Source organism: Panthera leo, chromosome B3 (genome assembly GCF_018350215.1).
Source record: "Panthera leo isolate Ple1 chromosome B3, P.leo_Ple1_pat1.1, whole genome shotgun sequence".
NCBI lineage: Eukaryota > Metazoa > Chordata > Mammalia > Carnivora > Felidae > Panthera > Panthera leo.
In genome coordinates, this window is record NC_056684.1 from 146,842,155 (window position 1) to 146,859,842 (window position 17,688).

At 42.3% G+C, this 17,688-nt stretch overlaps 1 pseudogene and 1 gene segment (V, D, J or C); both read right to left on the bottom strand.

The window, feature by feature from the left end:
* Nucleotides 1–1,713: 1,713 nt before the first annotated feature.
* Nucleotides 1,714–2,078, bottom strand: LOC122223229 (the record flags this gene model as incomplete). The annotated part of the segment is given in 1 exon segment: nucleotides 1,714–2,078. A coding segment is annotated over 1 exon segment (365 nt), but the record flags the coding sequence as incomplete, so codon positions are not given.
* Nucleotides 2,079–13,177: 11,099 nt separating this feature from the next.
* Nucleotides 13,178–13,686, bottom strand: LOC122223230 (annotated as a pseudogene).
* Nucleotides 13,687–17,688: the final 4,002 nt, after the last annotated feature.

The following is a 17,688-nucleotide window of genomic DNA, read 5'->3' on the forward strand; positions in this document are numbered from 1 at the left end:
TGGTCTGGTTGCCAGGCACTCTTTCCTAGTAAGCAAGCACTTGATGGGGGCTGGAGTAGGTGGAGCTTGGTGTTAGTGGCTCAGCTTGCACTGGGGATGCTGTGCTGCTGAGTGAAATCTGTCCATGCTGATTGGTGGGAGGAAATATTGGCATCAGCTCCCTCTCTAGTCCCTGGAGTTGGAGTTCCCAGCCTCCCCTGTTCAGGAAGCCCTCACACAGAGAGAACACTTGTGGGTCCCAGGCTTCTGTCAGAATTGCTTTCACCCTGTCTGCGTCCAAGCCATTGGCCCATCTGGTGGCACAGGGCTCTTATGTTTTATCTCAGGAGCTCTAGCTGGGTTTGAAAACTCCAAATTGTGTGAACTCAATATGACAGGGACCCCACTGATCCTCTGGGAGAGGGTCTTGATGTGCTGTGCCTGGAGCTGATTTACCCCAGATGGGCAGCTGCATCAATACTAGGGGCTTGGAGTGCATGGTGAAGAACAACCAGAAGGCAGCGTCCAGCTAGCTGCTCTCAGAAGAGGCTCCTATGCTAATGATCAGGGAACTTTAATGGTGCCTGTCAGCTCTCCTGTCCTATGAGAGGCAATGCCCCGTCTCCCAAATGCACTCCACAAAGGGAATTGTCTCTCCCCATGCGACCCAGGGGATACTCAGACCACAGTTCCCCTTATGGGCCTCTGCCCTCCTCCACAGGAGCACTGCTGTGCCCACCAGACTCCACCCCAATGATGGGATTGACTTTTAAATCTTCAGTCTTTGAGCTCCACGTTTACAGGGGGTTGACTTGTCATGATTAACTTTATAGGTTATCTTGACTGTGTCATGGGTGCCCAGATTCACCACTGTTTCTGTGGATGTCTGTGATGTGTTCCAGAAGAGATTGGCATTTCCATCCATGGTTTCTTTCTGCCTGGGCACCACCCATTCCATTAAGTTTGTCAATAGAATCTGATGCAGATGGAGGACGAATTCCCTCATTTTTACTTCCCATGTGCTTGTTTGAACTGGAATATTGGTCTCCTCTGGCCCTTTTTCTGAGAGTTACATCATCAGCTCTCCACGTTCTGAGACTAGACACTAGTCAGAATCAGACAAGAATTACATCACTGGTTTTCCTGGGTCTTCAGCTTGTGACAGTAGATCATGGGTCTTCTCAACATATTTAGTTATGGAAACCAATGACATTTGGGTTGTGTTCCTCAGGGGAATCTTGACTAATACATGGAGATTGTTTGTCTCTCCTTTAGAGTAATTGAATAAAGCTGTAGCTCATTTAAAGTCCTGAGTAGCAAAGGGCTATGAAGAAAGTGTCACGTTGTTTGACTGGGACAAGGGCTGGGTGAGGATAAGGAGGAGCTGTGGGATCCTGTGGTCCTGGCTGCACAGGGAGCGCATCTGGGAATCCTGTAAATGTGCAGCTGTTGTGCCTCAGGAAATCTGTAATTCACTCATGTTGAGGGACCGGAGTAAGCAAGTGCAAACAACTGTGTCTTTGTGCATGTTAGTCTAGTTTCCCTATGACAACCCAGTTGCTAATTCAGAGAGTTAATAGGTAAACACAGAATCATATAACCAGGGAGGCTCCCTGGGGAAACTGCTGTGTGGAGAGGAAGCCCCAGACCCTGACAGGAAACCTGCCTGTAACCTCCATCTGCACCTGCGCCTGGGAACACAAAGGAGAATTGTGCATAGTGTGCGCCCCCTGGTGGTGCTGATCCCCTCCTGCAGGGAGGTTTGTGTCTGGGCTCCCAGTGATGTCCCCTCACTGTGTCTTTCGCACAGTAATATGTGGCCGTGTCGTCGGTCTTGAGGTTGTTCATCTGCAGATACAGCGTGTTCTTGGCGTTGTCTCTGGAGATGGTGAATCGGCCCTTCACGGAGTCTGCGTAGTATGTGCTACCTGTACTACCATAATTGCTGCGACCCACTGCAGCCCCTTCCCTGGAGCCTGGCGAACCCAGCTCATTGCATAGCTACTGAAGGTGAATCCAGAGGCCACACAGGTGAGTCTCAGGGACCCCCCAGGCTTCACCAGGTCTCCCCCAGACTCCACCAGCTGCACGTCACACTGGACACCTGCAGACACAAGACATGTTGGTCAGGAAACTGTCACACATTCACTGTTTCACTCATATCCATTCACAGACTCAGTGTCCCTCGTTCACCATGAATTACCTTTTAAAAGAGCAACCAGGAACACCCAGCCCAGCACAAACTCCATGGTGAGGTGTGTGTGTTCTGTGCTGATCACAGAATGGGAACACCTGGGACTCCCGGGGCTGGGGCTCGTCTCCCAGCTGCACGGTCGGGCTGGGTTGGTTTTATCAGCACAGAAAGGGCCCCATTTGCATGTCCTCTGACATATATATCAAGCTCCAGACTTAGGTTTGATTGTGTAAAAGTGAATGACAGGGTTAGGGATGCACTTCTACATTAGTTTGTGTGGATGGCGGTGTGACAATATGAAGAATTCTTTTTTTTTTCAGTTTTGGATTTTTACCTTTATTAATGGAGGCTTCGCATAATCTTTAAGAAACATTTACCTCAACAGCATGATCACGCAATATTTTCTCTTAAAATATTTTAATTTTTTTATTATTAATTAGTATTTATTTTTAGTTTTAAAAATTAACATCGAAATTAGTTATTATATAGTGCAACAATGATTTCAGGAGTAGATTCCTTAGTGCCCCTTACCAGTTTAGCCCATCCCCCCTCCCACAACCCCTCCAGTAGCCCTCTGTTTGTTCTCCATATTTATGAGTCTCTTATGCTCTGTCCCCTCCATGTTTTCATGTTATTTTGGTTTCCCTTCCCTTATGTTCATCTGTTTTGTCTCTTAAAGTCCTCATATGAGTGAAGTCATATGAGTTTTGTCTTTCTCTGACTGACTCATTTCACTTCGCATAATACCCTCCAGTTCCATCCACATAGTTGCAAATGGCAAGATTTCACTCTTTTTGATTGCCAAGTAATACTCCACTGTATATATTTACCCCTTCTTCTTTATCCATTCATCCATCGATGGACATTTGGCTCTTTCCATACTTTGGCTATTGTTGATAGTGCTGCGATAAACATGGGGGTGCATGTGTCCCTTTGAAACAGAACACCTGTGTGCCGTGGATAAATGCCTAGTAGTGCAATTGCTGGTTCATAGGGGAGTTCTATTTTTAGTTTTGTGAGGAATCTCCATACAGTTTTCCAGAGTGGCTGCACCAACTTGCATTGCCCCCAAAAATGCAAAAGAGATCCTCTCTCTGCATCCTCGCCAACGTCTGTTGTTGACTGAGTTGTTAAGGTAGCCATTCTGACAGGTGTCAGGTGGTATCTCATTAGGGTTTTGATTGGCATTTCCATGATGATGAGTGATGTGGAGCATTTTTTCATGTGTCGGTTGGCCATCTGGATGTCTTCTTTGGAGAAGTGTCTATTCATGTCTTTTTCCCGTTTCTTCACTGGATTGTGTTTTGGGTGTTGAGTTTGATAAATTCTTTATAGATTTTGGATACTAACTCTTTATCTGAGATGTCATTTGCAAGTATCTTCTCCCATTCTGTCAGTTGAATTTTAGTTTTGCTGATTGTTGCTTTCACTGTGCAGAAACTTTTGATTTTGATGAGGTCCCAGTAGTTCATTTTTGCTTTTGTTTCCCTTGCCTCTGGGGACGTGTTGAGTAGGAAGTTGGTGTGGCCAAGATCAAAGATGTTTTTGCCTGCTTTCTGCTCGAGGATTTTGATGGCTTCCTGACTTACATTGAGGTCTTTCATCCATTTTGAATTTTATTTTTGTGTATGGTGTAAGAAAGTGGTCCTGGTTCATTCTTCTGCCTGTCGCTGTCCAGTTTTCCCAGCACCACCTGCTGAAGACACTGTCTTTATTCCATTGGATAGTCTTTCCTGCTTTGCGAAAGATTAGTTGGCCATACATTTGTGGGTCCATTTCTGGATTTCGTATTCTGTTCCATTGATCTGAGTGTCTGTTCTTGTTTTTTTTTTTTATTGTTTTTGGCATTTATTTATTACTTTTCAGAGACAGAGACAGAGCATGAGCGGGGGAGTGTCAGAGAGAGAGGAAGACACAGAATTCCAAGCAGGCTTCAGGCTCTGAGCTGTCAGCACACAGCCTGATGTGGGACTCTAACTCACGAACTGCCAGATCGTGACCTGAGTCAAAGTCGGATGCGTAACAGACTGATCCACTCAGATGCCCCTGAGTGTCTGTTCTTGTGCCATTACCATACTGTCTTGATGATTACAGCTTTGAAGTACAGCTTGAAGTGTGGGATTGTGATGCCTCCTGCTTTGGTTTTGTTTTTCAAGATCGCCTTGGCTATTCGGGGTCTTTTCTGTTCCATACAAATTTTAGGATTATTTTTTCTAGCTCTGTGAAAAATGCTGGTGTCACTTTGATCGGGATTGCATTGAATATGTAGATTGATTTTGGTACTATTGGCATTTTAACAATATTTGTTCTTCCTATTCAGGAGCATGGAATCTTTTTCCATATTTTGTCTTCTTCAATTTCTTTTATAAGCTTTCTATAGTTTTCAGTGTAAAGATTTTTCACCTCTTTGGTTAGATTTATTCCTGGGTATTTTATGGTTTTTGTGCTACTGTAAATGGGATAGATTCCTTGATTTCTCTTTCTGTTGCTTCATTGTTGGTGTATAGGAATGCAACCGATTTCTCTGTGTTGATTGTGTATCCTGCCACTTTGCTGAATTCATGAATCAATTCTAGCAGTTTTTTGGTGGGGTCTTTTGGGTTTTCCATATAGAGTATCATGACATCTGTGAAGAGTGAAAGTTTGACCGCCTCCTGGCTGATTTGGATGCCTTTTATTTATTTGTGTTTTCTGATTGCAGAGGCTATGACTTCCAATACTATGTTGAATAAAAGTGGCGAGAGTGGACATCCCTGTCTTGTTCCTGACCTTAGGGAGAAAGCTCTTAGTTTTTCCCCATTGAGGATGATATTAGCATTGGGTCATTCATAGATGGCTTTTATGATCTCGAGGTATGGTCCTTCTATCCCTACTTTCTTGAGGGTTTTTATCAAGAAAGGATGTTGTATTTTGTCAAATGCTTTCTCTGCATCTATGGAGAGGATCATATGGTTCCTGTCCTTTTATCAATGTTATGAATCACGTTAATTGTTTTACAGATATTGAGCCAGCCCTGCATCTCAGGTATAAATCCCACTTGGTCGTGGTGAATAATTTTTTAATGTATTATTGTTTCCGGTTGGATAATATCTTGTTGAGGATTTTTGCATCCATGTTCATCAGGGAAATTGGTGTATAGTTGTCTTTTTAAGTGTTGTCTCTGTCTGTTTTTGGAATCAAGGTAATGCTGGCTTCATAGAAAGAGCTGGGAAGTTTTCCTTCCATTTCTATTTTTTGGAACACCTTCAAGAGAATAGGTGTTAACTCTTCCTTAAATGTTTGGTAGAATTCCCCTGGAAAGCCATCTGGTCCTGGACTGTTGTCTTTTGGCAGATTTTTGATTACTAATTCGATTTCCTTACTGGTTAGGGGTCTGTTCAAATTTTCTATTTCTTCCTGTTTCAGTTTTGGTAGTGTATATGTTTCTTGGAATTTGTCCATTTCTTCCAGATTGCCCATTTTATTGGCATATAATTGCTCATAACTTTCTCTTATTACTGTTTTTATTTCTGTTGTGTTGGTTGTGATCTCTCCTCTGTCATTCTTGATTTTATTCATTTGGGTCCTTTCCTTTTTCTTTTTGATCAAACTGAATAGTGGTTTATCAATTTTGTTAATTCTTTCAAAGCACCAGCTTTTAGTTTCATTGATCTGTTCTACTGTGTTTTGGTTTCAATAGCACTAATTTCTGCTCTAATCTTTATTATTTCCTGCCTTCTGCTGGTTTTGGGTTTTATTTGCTGTTTTTTTTCCAGCTCTTTAGTCATAAGGTTAGGTTGTGTATCTGAGATCTTTCTTCCTTCTTTAGGAAGGCCTGGATTGCTATATACTTTCCACTTATGACCGCCTTTGCTGCATCCTAGAGGTTATCATTGTGGTGTTATCATTTTCATTGACTTCCATATACTTTTTAATTTCTTCTTTAACTGCTTGGTTAGCCCATTCATTCTTTAGTAGGTTCTTCAGTCTCTAATTATTTGTTACCTTTCCAAATTTTTTTCCTGTGGTTGATTTTGAGTTCATGGCATTGTGGTCTGAAAATATGCATGGTATGATCTCGATCTTTTTGTACTTACTTAGGGCTGATTTGTGTCCCAGTATATGGTCTATTCTGGAGAAAGCTCCATGTGCACTGGAGAGAATGCATATTCTGTTGCTTTAGGATGAAATGTTCTGAATATATTTGTTAAGTCCTTCTGGTCGAGTGTGTCATTGAAAGCCATTGTTTTCTTGTTGATTTTTTGATCAGGTGATGTGTTCATTATTGTGAGTGAGGTGTTGAAGTCTCCTACTATTATGGTATTCTTATAGGTGAGTTTCTTTATGTTTCTGATTAATTGATTTCTATATTTGGGCGCTCTCACAATTGGCGCATAAATGGTTACAATCGTTAGGTCTTCTTGGTGGATAGACCCTTTGATTATGAATGATGTAATGCCATTCTGCATCTCTTGATGCAGTCTTTATTTTAAAGTCTAGATTGTCTGATATCAATATGGCTACTCCGGCTTTCTTTTGTTGAACATTAGCATGATAGATGGTTCTCCATCCCCTTATTTTCAATCTGGAGGCGTCTTTAGGTCTAAAGTGGGTCTCTTGTAAAAAGCGTATAGATGGATCTTGTTTTCTTCTCCATTCTGTTACCCTATGTCTTTTGATTGGGGCATTGAGTCCATTGACGTTTAGAGTGAGTACTGAAAGATATGAGTTTATTGCTATTATGATGCTTGTAGAGTTGGAGTTAATGGTGGTGTTCTTTGGTCTTTCTAACCTTTGTTGATTTTGGTATTTATTTATTTATACAGATATATTTTCATCTTTTCTCCCCTCAGAGAGTCTCCCTTAAAATTTCTTGCAGGGCTGGTTTAGTGGTCACAAACTCATTTAATTTTTGTTTGTATGGGAATCTTTTCATGTGCCTTCTATTTTGAATGACATCCTTGCTGGATACAGAATTCTTGGCTGCATATTTTTCTGATTTAGCACACTGAATACATCCCGCCACTCCTTTGTGGCCTGCCAACTTTCTGTGGATAGGTCTGCTAAACCTGATCTGTCTTCCCTTGTAAGTTATGGACTTTGTTTCCCTGTTGGTTTTATGATTCTCTCCTTGCCTGAGTACTTTGTCAATTTGACTATGATGTGCCTTGTTGATGGTCGGTTTTGGTGGAATCTAATTGGAGTCCTCCGTGTTTCCTGGATTTTGATGTCTGTGTCTTTGCCCAGGTTAGGAAAGATTTCTGCTATGATTTGCTCACATAACCCTTCCACCCCTATTTCTCTCTTCCACTTCTGGGACCCCTGTGATTCTCATGTTGTTCCTTTTTAATGAGTCACTGATTTCTCTAATTCTTAAATCTTGCTCTTTTGCCTTAATCTCCCTCTTTTTTTCTGCTTCATTATTCTCTATAAGGTTGTCCTCTATCAAGCTGATTCTCTGTTCTGCCTAATCTATCTGTGCCACCGCTGCATCCATCTGTGATTGCAGCCCAGTTATAGCATTTTAAATTTCATTCTGGCTATTTTTTACTTCTTTTATCTCTGCAGAAAGAGATTCTAATCTATTTTTGACTGCAGCTAGTATTCTTATTATTGTGATTCTAAATTCTGGTTCAGAAATCTTGCTTATATCTGTGTTGGTTAAATCCCTGGCTGTCGTTTCTTTGTGGTCTTTCTTTTGGGGTGAATTCCTTCGTTTTGTCATTTTGAAGGGAGAAAAGGAATTAATGAGGTCGCAAAAGTGAAATAAAAAGATAAAATTACAAAAATATTAAAATTAAAAATTAAACACACGGAAGCAAATTGAATGGAATATGCTAGATCCTAGGTGTGTTTTGTTCTGGGTGTTGAAATTGGTTTGACAGAGAAAAATATGGGAGGGGGAGAAAAAAAAGGAAATAATTAGAGAATTTGAAAAAATGAATACACTGAAGTAGACTGAAATGAGATGATGGGAGTAAAATATAGTTTGAAAAAATATAAAGAAAAGTAAAGAATATAGTAGAAAAAATAAGGAAAAATATTTTTAATAAAAATTAAAAATAAATGTGATTTTTTTCTTTTTCTGTATTCTAGAAAAAAGAGAGGAATCAAAAAAGAGAAAAAAGATAAAAAAAGTAAAAAAAGGAAATCATTTGAAAATTCAAAAAGTGAATACACCATAGTAGACTAAAATAAAATGATGGAAGTAAAATAGAATTTGAGAAAATTTACATAAAAGCAATCAATATAGTAAAAAAATTAAATAAAATATTTTTAATAAAAATTGAAAGTAAAATCAAGTTTTTCTCATTTTGCATTACAGAAAAACTACAGAAACAAAGAAGAGAAAAAAAGAAAAAGAAAGAAAAAATAAAAAGGAAATTGTTTGGAAATTTGAAAACGAGAATACACTGACGTAGGGTAAAATAAAATGATGGAAGTAAAATAGAACTTTTACTAAAATTCAGAAATGTAAAAAATATAGTAATAAAAATTAAAGAAAATATTTTTAATAATAATTGATAATAAAAATAATTTTTTCTGTTTCTACATTCAAGAAAAAGAAAAGCGTAAAAGAGAGAAAGAAAAAAAGAAAAATTGACTAGATGAATCGGCTAACAGATTGAAGTAGGACTGAAATTACTTCCTTATCCCCTAGATGTCAGTCTATGTAGCTCTTTATAGTCCATAAAGTAAGTGGCAGTGAGACTTGTATTCCTGAAGAGCCCTGTTGGCCCAGTTGGGCGGGGTTCAGTGTAATGGCTCTGCTGTCCACTAGATGGCGCTTTTAGGCTCCTGGGGTGGATTGTTGCGGTGCTTGTAGGTGCGAATGCACATGCGCGGGAGAAGTGAAAATGGCGCCACTCAGGTATCCAGTCTCTTCTCCTGGATCAGCAATCGGGCACCCATCCTCTGTCTTCAACCCTTGTCCACTCCCTGCTCCTTCACTCTCCGTGACCAGGCCCCAGGCCGCACCTCTGTCCCAAGTTTTGTCACAGACGCGGCTGTTTTCCCCGGTCCCTTACGTCCAAAGGACCGCAGCTTTGACCTGTTCTGCCCCTCTGTGGGAGGGTCTCACCAAGCAATGTCCTAATGAGCAATGGCCGAGTATCAGCAGCACCTAGGAACGCTTGCTGGACCCTGTTGTTGTCAGTGCCCCGAGACTTTGGCCAGGTGCCAGCCCGCCCCAGAAAAAATTCGCAAGAGAGTGTAGCAGCAGCGTTTCATGGATTATGGAAAATCATAACACACGTCTGGCATCAGGCTTCACCCTAAACGACCTTGTTCCAGCAGCAGCGAATGTGGCCGTTTTCCGGGGTCTGCTGGGACCAGAGGGCTTTGGCAGTCTCCTCCAAATGTCCTTCCAGCAGTGCAACTGCCTCTCCCGGTGTGGCCTGAGAACATCCCGGACCCCACTCTGTTCCTGGGATTCTCCCTTCCCACCAGAGCACCTCCAGGTATCGAGCTGTGGAGTTGCAGCCTTTGGACTCCCCTTGTTTACAGTCTTAGTGGAATTTACATACTCTCCTTTCTCCTTTCTCCCTTTTTAGTTGAGTCCCTGTGGCTGTTTCCAATTTTCCACTTTCTCTCCAGCTGCTTTTGGGGAGGGGTGCTTTTCCTTTATTCTCCCCCACTCCCCAGTCTCCGTCCTCTCTCCGCCTGCAAAAGCACCTCCCTTCCTGCAGCTTCGTGCTCCCCAAGGTCCCCTCTCCACGCCACGTACTTGTTGAATTCTGTGGTTCAGGTTGTGCAGATTGTTGTGTTAATCCTCAATCAGTTTTCTAGGTGTGTAGGATGGTTTAGTGTTGGTCTGGCTGTATTTCATGGACGCGAGACACACAAAAGTCTTCCATGTTGTTCCGCCATCTTGTCTCCTCCCCCATTGACTGCCTGATTTTCATTTGAACATTTGAGGATATTATGCCACTCCCTTCTTTCCTGCAGGTTTCTGTGGACACTTCTGCCATAATCTTTTATCTTCCTGTATTCATTAGCAAACTCTTTTGTCTTCATGTTTATAGGTTTTTTTAATCTGTGTATTTTGTGAGTTTTACTATGTTATGTCTCAGAGTCAGCCTGCTTTTTTTTTTTTTTTAATTTTAATGGGAGTTCTCTGTGACTCATAGATGTGGACGTCTGTTTCCTTCACCATTTAGTGGAAATTTTCCACTCTAATGCACTCAGACAAAACTTCTCCCCTTTTTTCTCCCTCTCTTCTTCTTCTGGGACTCCTTTGAAAATAATTTTATTACACTTTATGGAGTTGCTGATTCCCTAAGTATACGTATGTGATGCAATGTTTTAATTTTCCTCTTCTTTCCTGCTTCATTTCTCACAAAATTTTATCTTCCATGTCATTTACTCATTCATCTGCTTCTTTCTGCCTTGAGTTCATTATATCCAATCAGGTTCACGTCTCGGTTACAGCATTTTAAAGATTTCAGCCTGACTGGGTTTTAGGTCTTTTCCATCTGTAGTCAGGGTATTCTCATGTCTTCTAGGCTTTCTCAAGCATAGCTAGTATCCTTATGATAGTTTTTAAAAGTTCAGTTTCCTTATGATAGGTATTAAATTCTGTTTGAAGCTTATTATTTATATGTGTTTTAATTATATCCCTGGCAATGTCCTTTATGGCTTTTTCTTTTGGCATGAATTCCTCCATCACTCTGTATGTCCATGTCTCCGCTTTTTTTTTTTAACATTTTATTTTTTATTTTTGAGACAGAGAGAGACAGAGCATGAATGGGGGAGGGTCAGAGAGAGGGAAAACAGAATCTGAAACAGGCTCCAGGCTCTGAGCTGTTAGCACAGAGCCCGACGCGGGGCTCAAACTCACGGACCGCGAGATCATGACCTGAGCCGAAGTCGGCCGCTTAACCGACTGAGCCACCCAGGTGCCCCTCTCCGCTTTCTTAAGTGTTTTAGTAAAATCCTGTTATGTTTTCTGCTTCTAGAGTAGTGTCTTTTTTGAGAAATGTTTACATACTGTTAACAACCTGACATTCTGGAAGCATTTCTTGCATGTGCTGTGTGCACTGTGCTGTCTTGTATTGGCTGCTCTGTCCCTGAGGTCAGTCCTCTGCAGAGATCTCCTTGCCTCCAGGGGAGAGTTTTTCAACTTTGTCCATAGTGTTGTGAGTTTTAACTAGGTGAGTTTGGTCTCCTTATTAAAAGAGGCTAATTCCTATTTCCCCTAGAGGTGAAGCTATGCCTCACTCTATGGTCAGTAGACTTCGTGCCTGTGGGGGTATATGGTGGTCTTTGGAGGGAGGGATGCAATGGTGATCTGGGTTGTAGGCACTCTTTCCCTAGTAAGGAAGCACCTGAGGAAGGAAAGGTGGGTATGTCTTGGTGTCAGTGGCTCAGTATCTACTGGGGGGTGTTGTGCTGCTCACTGAATTCTGTCCATGATAATTGGTGGGAGGAAATATTGGCATCAACTCCTTCTCTAGTCCCTGCAGTTGGAGTTTCCAGCCACCCCTGTTCAGGAAGCCCTCACATAGAGAGAACAATCTGTACTCATGGGTCCCAGGCTTCCTTCAGAACCCGGCCTTCACCCTGCCTTTGTCCAATCCATTGGCACACCTGGCAGCTCAGGGCTCTTATGTTTTATCTCAGGAGGTCTAGCTGGGTTTGAATACACCAAATTGTATGAACTCAATGTGACAGGGACCCCACTGATCCTCTGGGACAGTGTGTTGCTGTGATGTGGTTGGAGCTGGTTATCCCAGAAGGGCAGTTGCATGAACTCTAGGAGCTTGGAGTTAATGGTGAGGAAGAACAAGAAGGCAGCATTCAGTTAGCTTCTCTCAGCAGAGGCTCCTATGGTAATGACCAGGGCAGTGCAATGGTGCCTGTCAGCTCTCCTGCCCCATGAGGGGCAATGCCCTGTCTCCCAAATGCACTCGAAGAAGGTAACTGTCTCACCTGATATGACCCAGGGGATCCTCAAACCGCAGCCGTCCCTATGGGCCTCGGGGCTCCTTCTCCACAGGAGTACTGCTATGCCCACCAGGGTCCACCCCAGTGATGGCATGGAGTTCTAAATCTTCAGTTTTTGAACTGGACATTTACAACAGGCTGACTTGTCATGATTACGTTTATGTGTCATCTTGACTGCGTCATGGGTGTCCAGATTCATGACTGTTTCTGTGTATGTCTGTGATGAGTTTCCAGAAGAGATTGGCATTTCCATCCATGGTTTCTTTCTGCCTGGGCATCACCCATTCCATCATAGTTCTGAGTAGAATCCAATGCAGAGGGAGGAAGATTTCCCTCATTTTTACTTCCCATGTGCTTGTTTGAACTGGAACAATTGGAATTGGTCTCCTCCTGCCCTTGTTCTTAGAGTTACATCATAGGCTCTGCAGGTTCTGAGACTACACACTAGTTCAGAATCAGGCGAGAATTATACCACAGGTTTTCCTGGCTCCCCAACTTGTGACAGTAGATCATGGGACTTCTCCACATATTTTGTCATGGAAACCAATGTGCCTTGGGTTCTGTTGCTCGAGGGAATCCTGACTAATACATGCAGATGATTTATCTCTTGTTTAGAGGAATCGAATAAAGCTGTAGCTCATTTAAAGTCCTGAGTAGCAAAGTGTCATGAAGGAAGTGTCACGTTGTTTGATTGGGACAAGGGCTGGGTGAAGATAATGGGGAGCTGTGGGAGCTTGTGGTCCTGGCTGCACAGGGAGTGCATCTGGGACTCATGTAAAGGTGCAGCTGTTGTGCCTCAGGAAATCTGTAATTCACTCATGTTGAGGGACAGGAGTAAGGAATGCAAACAACTGTGTCTTTGTGCATGTTAGGGTAGTTTTCCTATGAAAACAATGATCTAATTCACACAGGTAATAGGTAAACACAGAATCCTGTGTCCAGAGAGGCTCCCTGGAGAAACTGCTTTGTGGACAGGAAGCCCCAGACCCTGAGAGGAAACCTTCCTGTAACCTCCATCTTCACCTGCTCCTGGCAACACAAAGCAGAATTGTGCATAGTGTGCACCCCCTGGTGGTGCTGATCACCTCCTGCAGGGAGGTTTGTGTCTGGGCTCCCAGTGAGGTCCCCTCACCCTGTGTCTTGCACAGTAATATGTGGCCTTGTCCTCGGCCTGCAGGTTGTTCATTTGCAGATACAGCGTGTTCTTGGAGTTGTCTCTGGAGATGGGGAGTCAGCCCTTTACCGAGTCTGCGTAGTACATGCTACTTCCATCATCATAAATATATGTGAGCCACTACACCCCTTCCCTGGAGCCTGGCGAACCCAGCTCATTCCATATCTACTGAAGGTGAATCCAGAGGCTACACAGGAGAGTCTCAGGGACCCCCCAGGCTGCACCAGCTCTCGTCCAGACTCTGTCAGCTTCACGTCACCCTGGACACCTGCAGACACAAGACATGTTGGTCAGGAAACTGTCACACATCCACTGTTTCACAGTCATATCCATTCACAGACTCTGTGTCCCTCGTTCACCAGGAATTACCTTTTAAAAGAGCAACCAGGAAAACCCAGCCCAGCACAAACTCCATGGTGAGGTGTCTGTTCTGTCCTGATCAGAGAATGGGAACACCTGGGACTCCCGGGGCTGGGGCTCCTCTCCCAGCTGCAGAGTCTGGGATGGGCTGGTTTTATCAGCACAGAGAGGACCCCATTTGCATTTGCTCTGACATATATATCAAGCTCCAGTCTTAGATTTGATTCTTTAAAAGTGAACAACAGTGTTAGGGACGCACTTGTAGTTTAGTTTGTGTAGATGGTGCTGTGACAATTTGAATAATTGTATTCAGCGAGTACAGGTGTATTTGCAGTCATGTGTGCATTTTTACAGGTCTTTCAACAACATAGAACATTTTCACTCTACAAGTATTTAACATACTTTTTGAAGTTTAACCCAAAATACTTCATTCTCTGCCATTTTCACTTGTATAATTTTGTTATTTATTTTGCATGTATTTTCATGCTGGTGTGTAGAATCACAGGTGGTTTATTTTTATTTATTTTCTTTGTTCATTTTGCATCCTGCTCTTTTCCTCATTTAAAAAAACTGGTTCTAATATTTTTTGTGGAATCTCTAGGGTTTTGTTATGTTTAAGATCAATGTCACCTGCAAACAAGTAGTTTTCCTTCCTCCTTACTGATTTAAATGTCTTTTATTTTTTTTATTCCATATTTTTTTCTGGTTACGTCTTCCAGTGGTAGGAGAAGAAAGCTTTTCCCTTCTTTTCTTCTGGGATTTAGCCAGTGTAAGGATTCAATTGACATAAGACCTATCTACAGGAGAGAATAAATTTCATTTTGTAAGTGCATGGCCTTCCTAATGACATGACACCCAGAGAAAGGACAAAGCAGGTGGCACTTGTGTCTTTCAGACAACAAAACATTGGATTTGGCAAGAGTTATGTTTGGGGTATTATGTTAGTCACCAAGTAAGTAGGTTTGTTTGCATAGCCTTCTTGTCCCTGTGTTCCTTATTCTGGTGCTAACGATGGTTCTTCCCTCTTGGTACACGGGAGGGAGATTTATATCCTGCTGTCAAGGGACGATGGAGAGTCTGAGTGTACTTGGACTCTGTCTCAAGTGACTTTCACCCAAATAAGCAGTGTGACAAGATGACATAGTTTGAGGTGGCATATGTATTCTTCACGTTATCATGGGGAATACTTATGTTAGGGGTGACCATCATTGCCTGGCTCCTGATTTGACAGGAAAGCCTTCAGCATTTTACCGTTCAATATGCTGTCAGGTGTGGGCTTTTCATAGTGGCCATGATCATGTGGAGGTAATTTCCTTCAGTTCCTTTTTAATTGGGTTCTTTTTAAATGATGAACATGTGTTGATTTTTGTCTAATGTTTTTTTGAATCAATTAATGATGGCTTTGATTCAGTCATTCCCTCTGTTAATGGTGGACATCACATTTATGCATCTGTGTATGTTGAAGGATCCTTGCATCCCTGGAGTGAATCCCACTGGATTATGTTGTATGATCCTCTCAATGTTCTGTTGAATTCAGTATGCTCAGATTTTGTGAAGGAATTTTGCATGTATGTTCATTTGAGATAGTGACCTGTAGTTTCCCTTCTTGGGGTGTCTTTCTTTGGTTTTGGTGTGAAAACAATGCTGTCCTCACAAATTTCATTTGGCTGTTTTTTTATCAGTGGTTTGTAATAGTTTGAGAAATATTAGCATTAATTCCTCTTTAAATACTTAGTAGAAGTTTTAATAAAGCCATGGACTCCTATGCAGATTTCTTGGAGGGCGAGGCTTTAGATAGAGAAATCTTATTAATTTTTCTTTTGTTCATTTTGTATTTTTCCATGAAACAGTGTTGGTGGACTACATTATGGCATAAAATGTGTAATTTGTTCCTGGTGATCTAATTGTTGGCCTATAAATACCTAAGTTTTTCTTTAATGATCCTTTTCATGTCTTTAGTTCAGTTATGTCTCCTCTTTCAATTCTGATGGCATTTGTTTGAGTCTTCCCTATTTCCCCAGGCTACCTATTTGTTTCAAATTTTATATACTTTTCCAAATACAAATTTTTATGTAATTGATTTGTTTTCTGTATTTGTGATAGTCTCTATTTTCTGTCTGCTTTATATTTTTATGTTATTTTTATGTTTATCTTGTTATGTCAGTAAAAATGCCAATGACTTTTTTAAGGAACCTGAAAAATATACAATTCATTTGAAAGCACACAACACATGGAAGCAACAAAACAATCATGACGTCGAGAGAACCTGGAGACATCACACTTCTCTCTTTCTAAAGATATTGCAGAGGTACATTAACCACAACAGTGTGCTGCTGGCATCAAATGAGACATTTAGGCCAGTGGAGCTCATTACGGAGCCCAGAAGTAGAAGTTTGCAGATGCAGTGAGCAAATCCTCCACGAGATTTCCAACAATGCACAGTGGGGGGAGGATAGTGTCTCCTAAACATGGTGTTGACTAGGGGCTCCTGTGTGGCTCCGTAAGTTAAGCATCCCACTTCCACTCAGGTCATGATCTCACGGTTTGTGGGTTCGAGCCTCACATCAGGCTCCTGCTGACAGCTGATAACGAGGAGCTATGGGATCCTGTGGTCCTAGATGCAAAGTGAGCGCACCTGGGACTCCTGTAAATGTTCAGTTCATGTGCATCAGGATACGTGTAAACCATTGATATTTAGTACAAGGGTAAGCAATTGTAAGAGACTCTATCTCTTGTTCATGTAAATATAGTGTTCCTGGTAAAACAAACTTTGTAAACCAGACCCGAGTAGGTAAGCACAGAATCATGTGTCCAGAGAGGCTTCCTGGGGGAAACTGCTATAAGGAGAGGAAGCCCCAGGCCATGGCACAAAACCTTCCAACAACCCCTACCTGCACCTGCTCCTGGGAACACAAACAGAATGGTGCATAGTGTGCATCCCCTGGCGGTCCTGATCTTCTTCTACAGGGCGGTTTGTGTCTGGGCTCACACTGACAACCCCTCACTGTGTCCTTGCACAGTAATACATGGCCGTGTCTGCAGACCTCTGACTGCTTAGCTCCATGTAGGCTGTGTTTGTGGATGTGTCTGCTGTCAGAGTGAGTCTGCCCTGGAACTTCTGTGCATAGCTTGTAGAATCATCTTCAGGGTCAATGCTTCCCATCCACTCAAGCCCTTGTGCAGGAGCCTGTCGCACCCAGTGCATATAGTAATCAGTGAAGCTGTATCCAGATGCTTTGCAGAAGATCTTCACTGATGCCCCACAAAATGGGGTAATAAATGCGTCCTGGCTTCCATCTCTTAGATGAAGATATCTAAAAGCCCTGGAGTAGCAGCGTCAAGTGTCTTCTCACTGCCTGAGTTCATTAAATGCTCTGATGGAACAGGATATTTAAACACCCTTTAGCATCCCTCACCTACTGATATTTTAGATTGCTTTCTGGAAAAGGAAACACTGGCTTCTGACAGGAAAGCCTTCCTCACCCCTTGTGCACCTACTCACCTGGGGTAGCAGCCTGGTGCTGGGTAGTACTGAAAGCTCCCTGCAGTCTAGGCCCGGCCCTGCAGGGAGGTTCCTGTCAAGACTCACAGGGCATTTATTCCAGTGTCTCTACTCCAGCATTACATGGTGGAGGGGAGCAGAATATGCCACCCCAAATATGCCGCTGGAATGAAACATGCTTGAGAAACAGTCAGTGCAGAGACGCACTGACCATCCTTTGTTCCCTAAACAGAATATAAATCTCCTATGTGAAATACACCCTTTTTGTACCAGGAGGGGAGAAATGTCCTTAGCACCAGAAAAAGGAATTCAGGCCCCAGAATGCTGTGCAGAGAAACCTTAGTTCTTCACTACTGTAGTAACACTAAGCACATTGAAGCTCTCACTTTTTCCCCATTGAGGATGATATTAGTGTTGGGTCATTCATATATGGCTTTTATGATCTCGAGGTATGCTCCTTCTATCCCTACTTTCTTGAGGGTTTTTATCAAGAAAGGATGCCGTATTTTGTCGAATGCTTTCTCTGCATCTATGGAGAGGATCATGTGGTTCTTG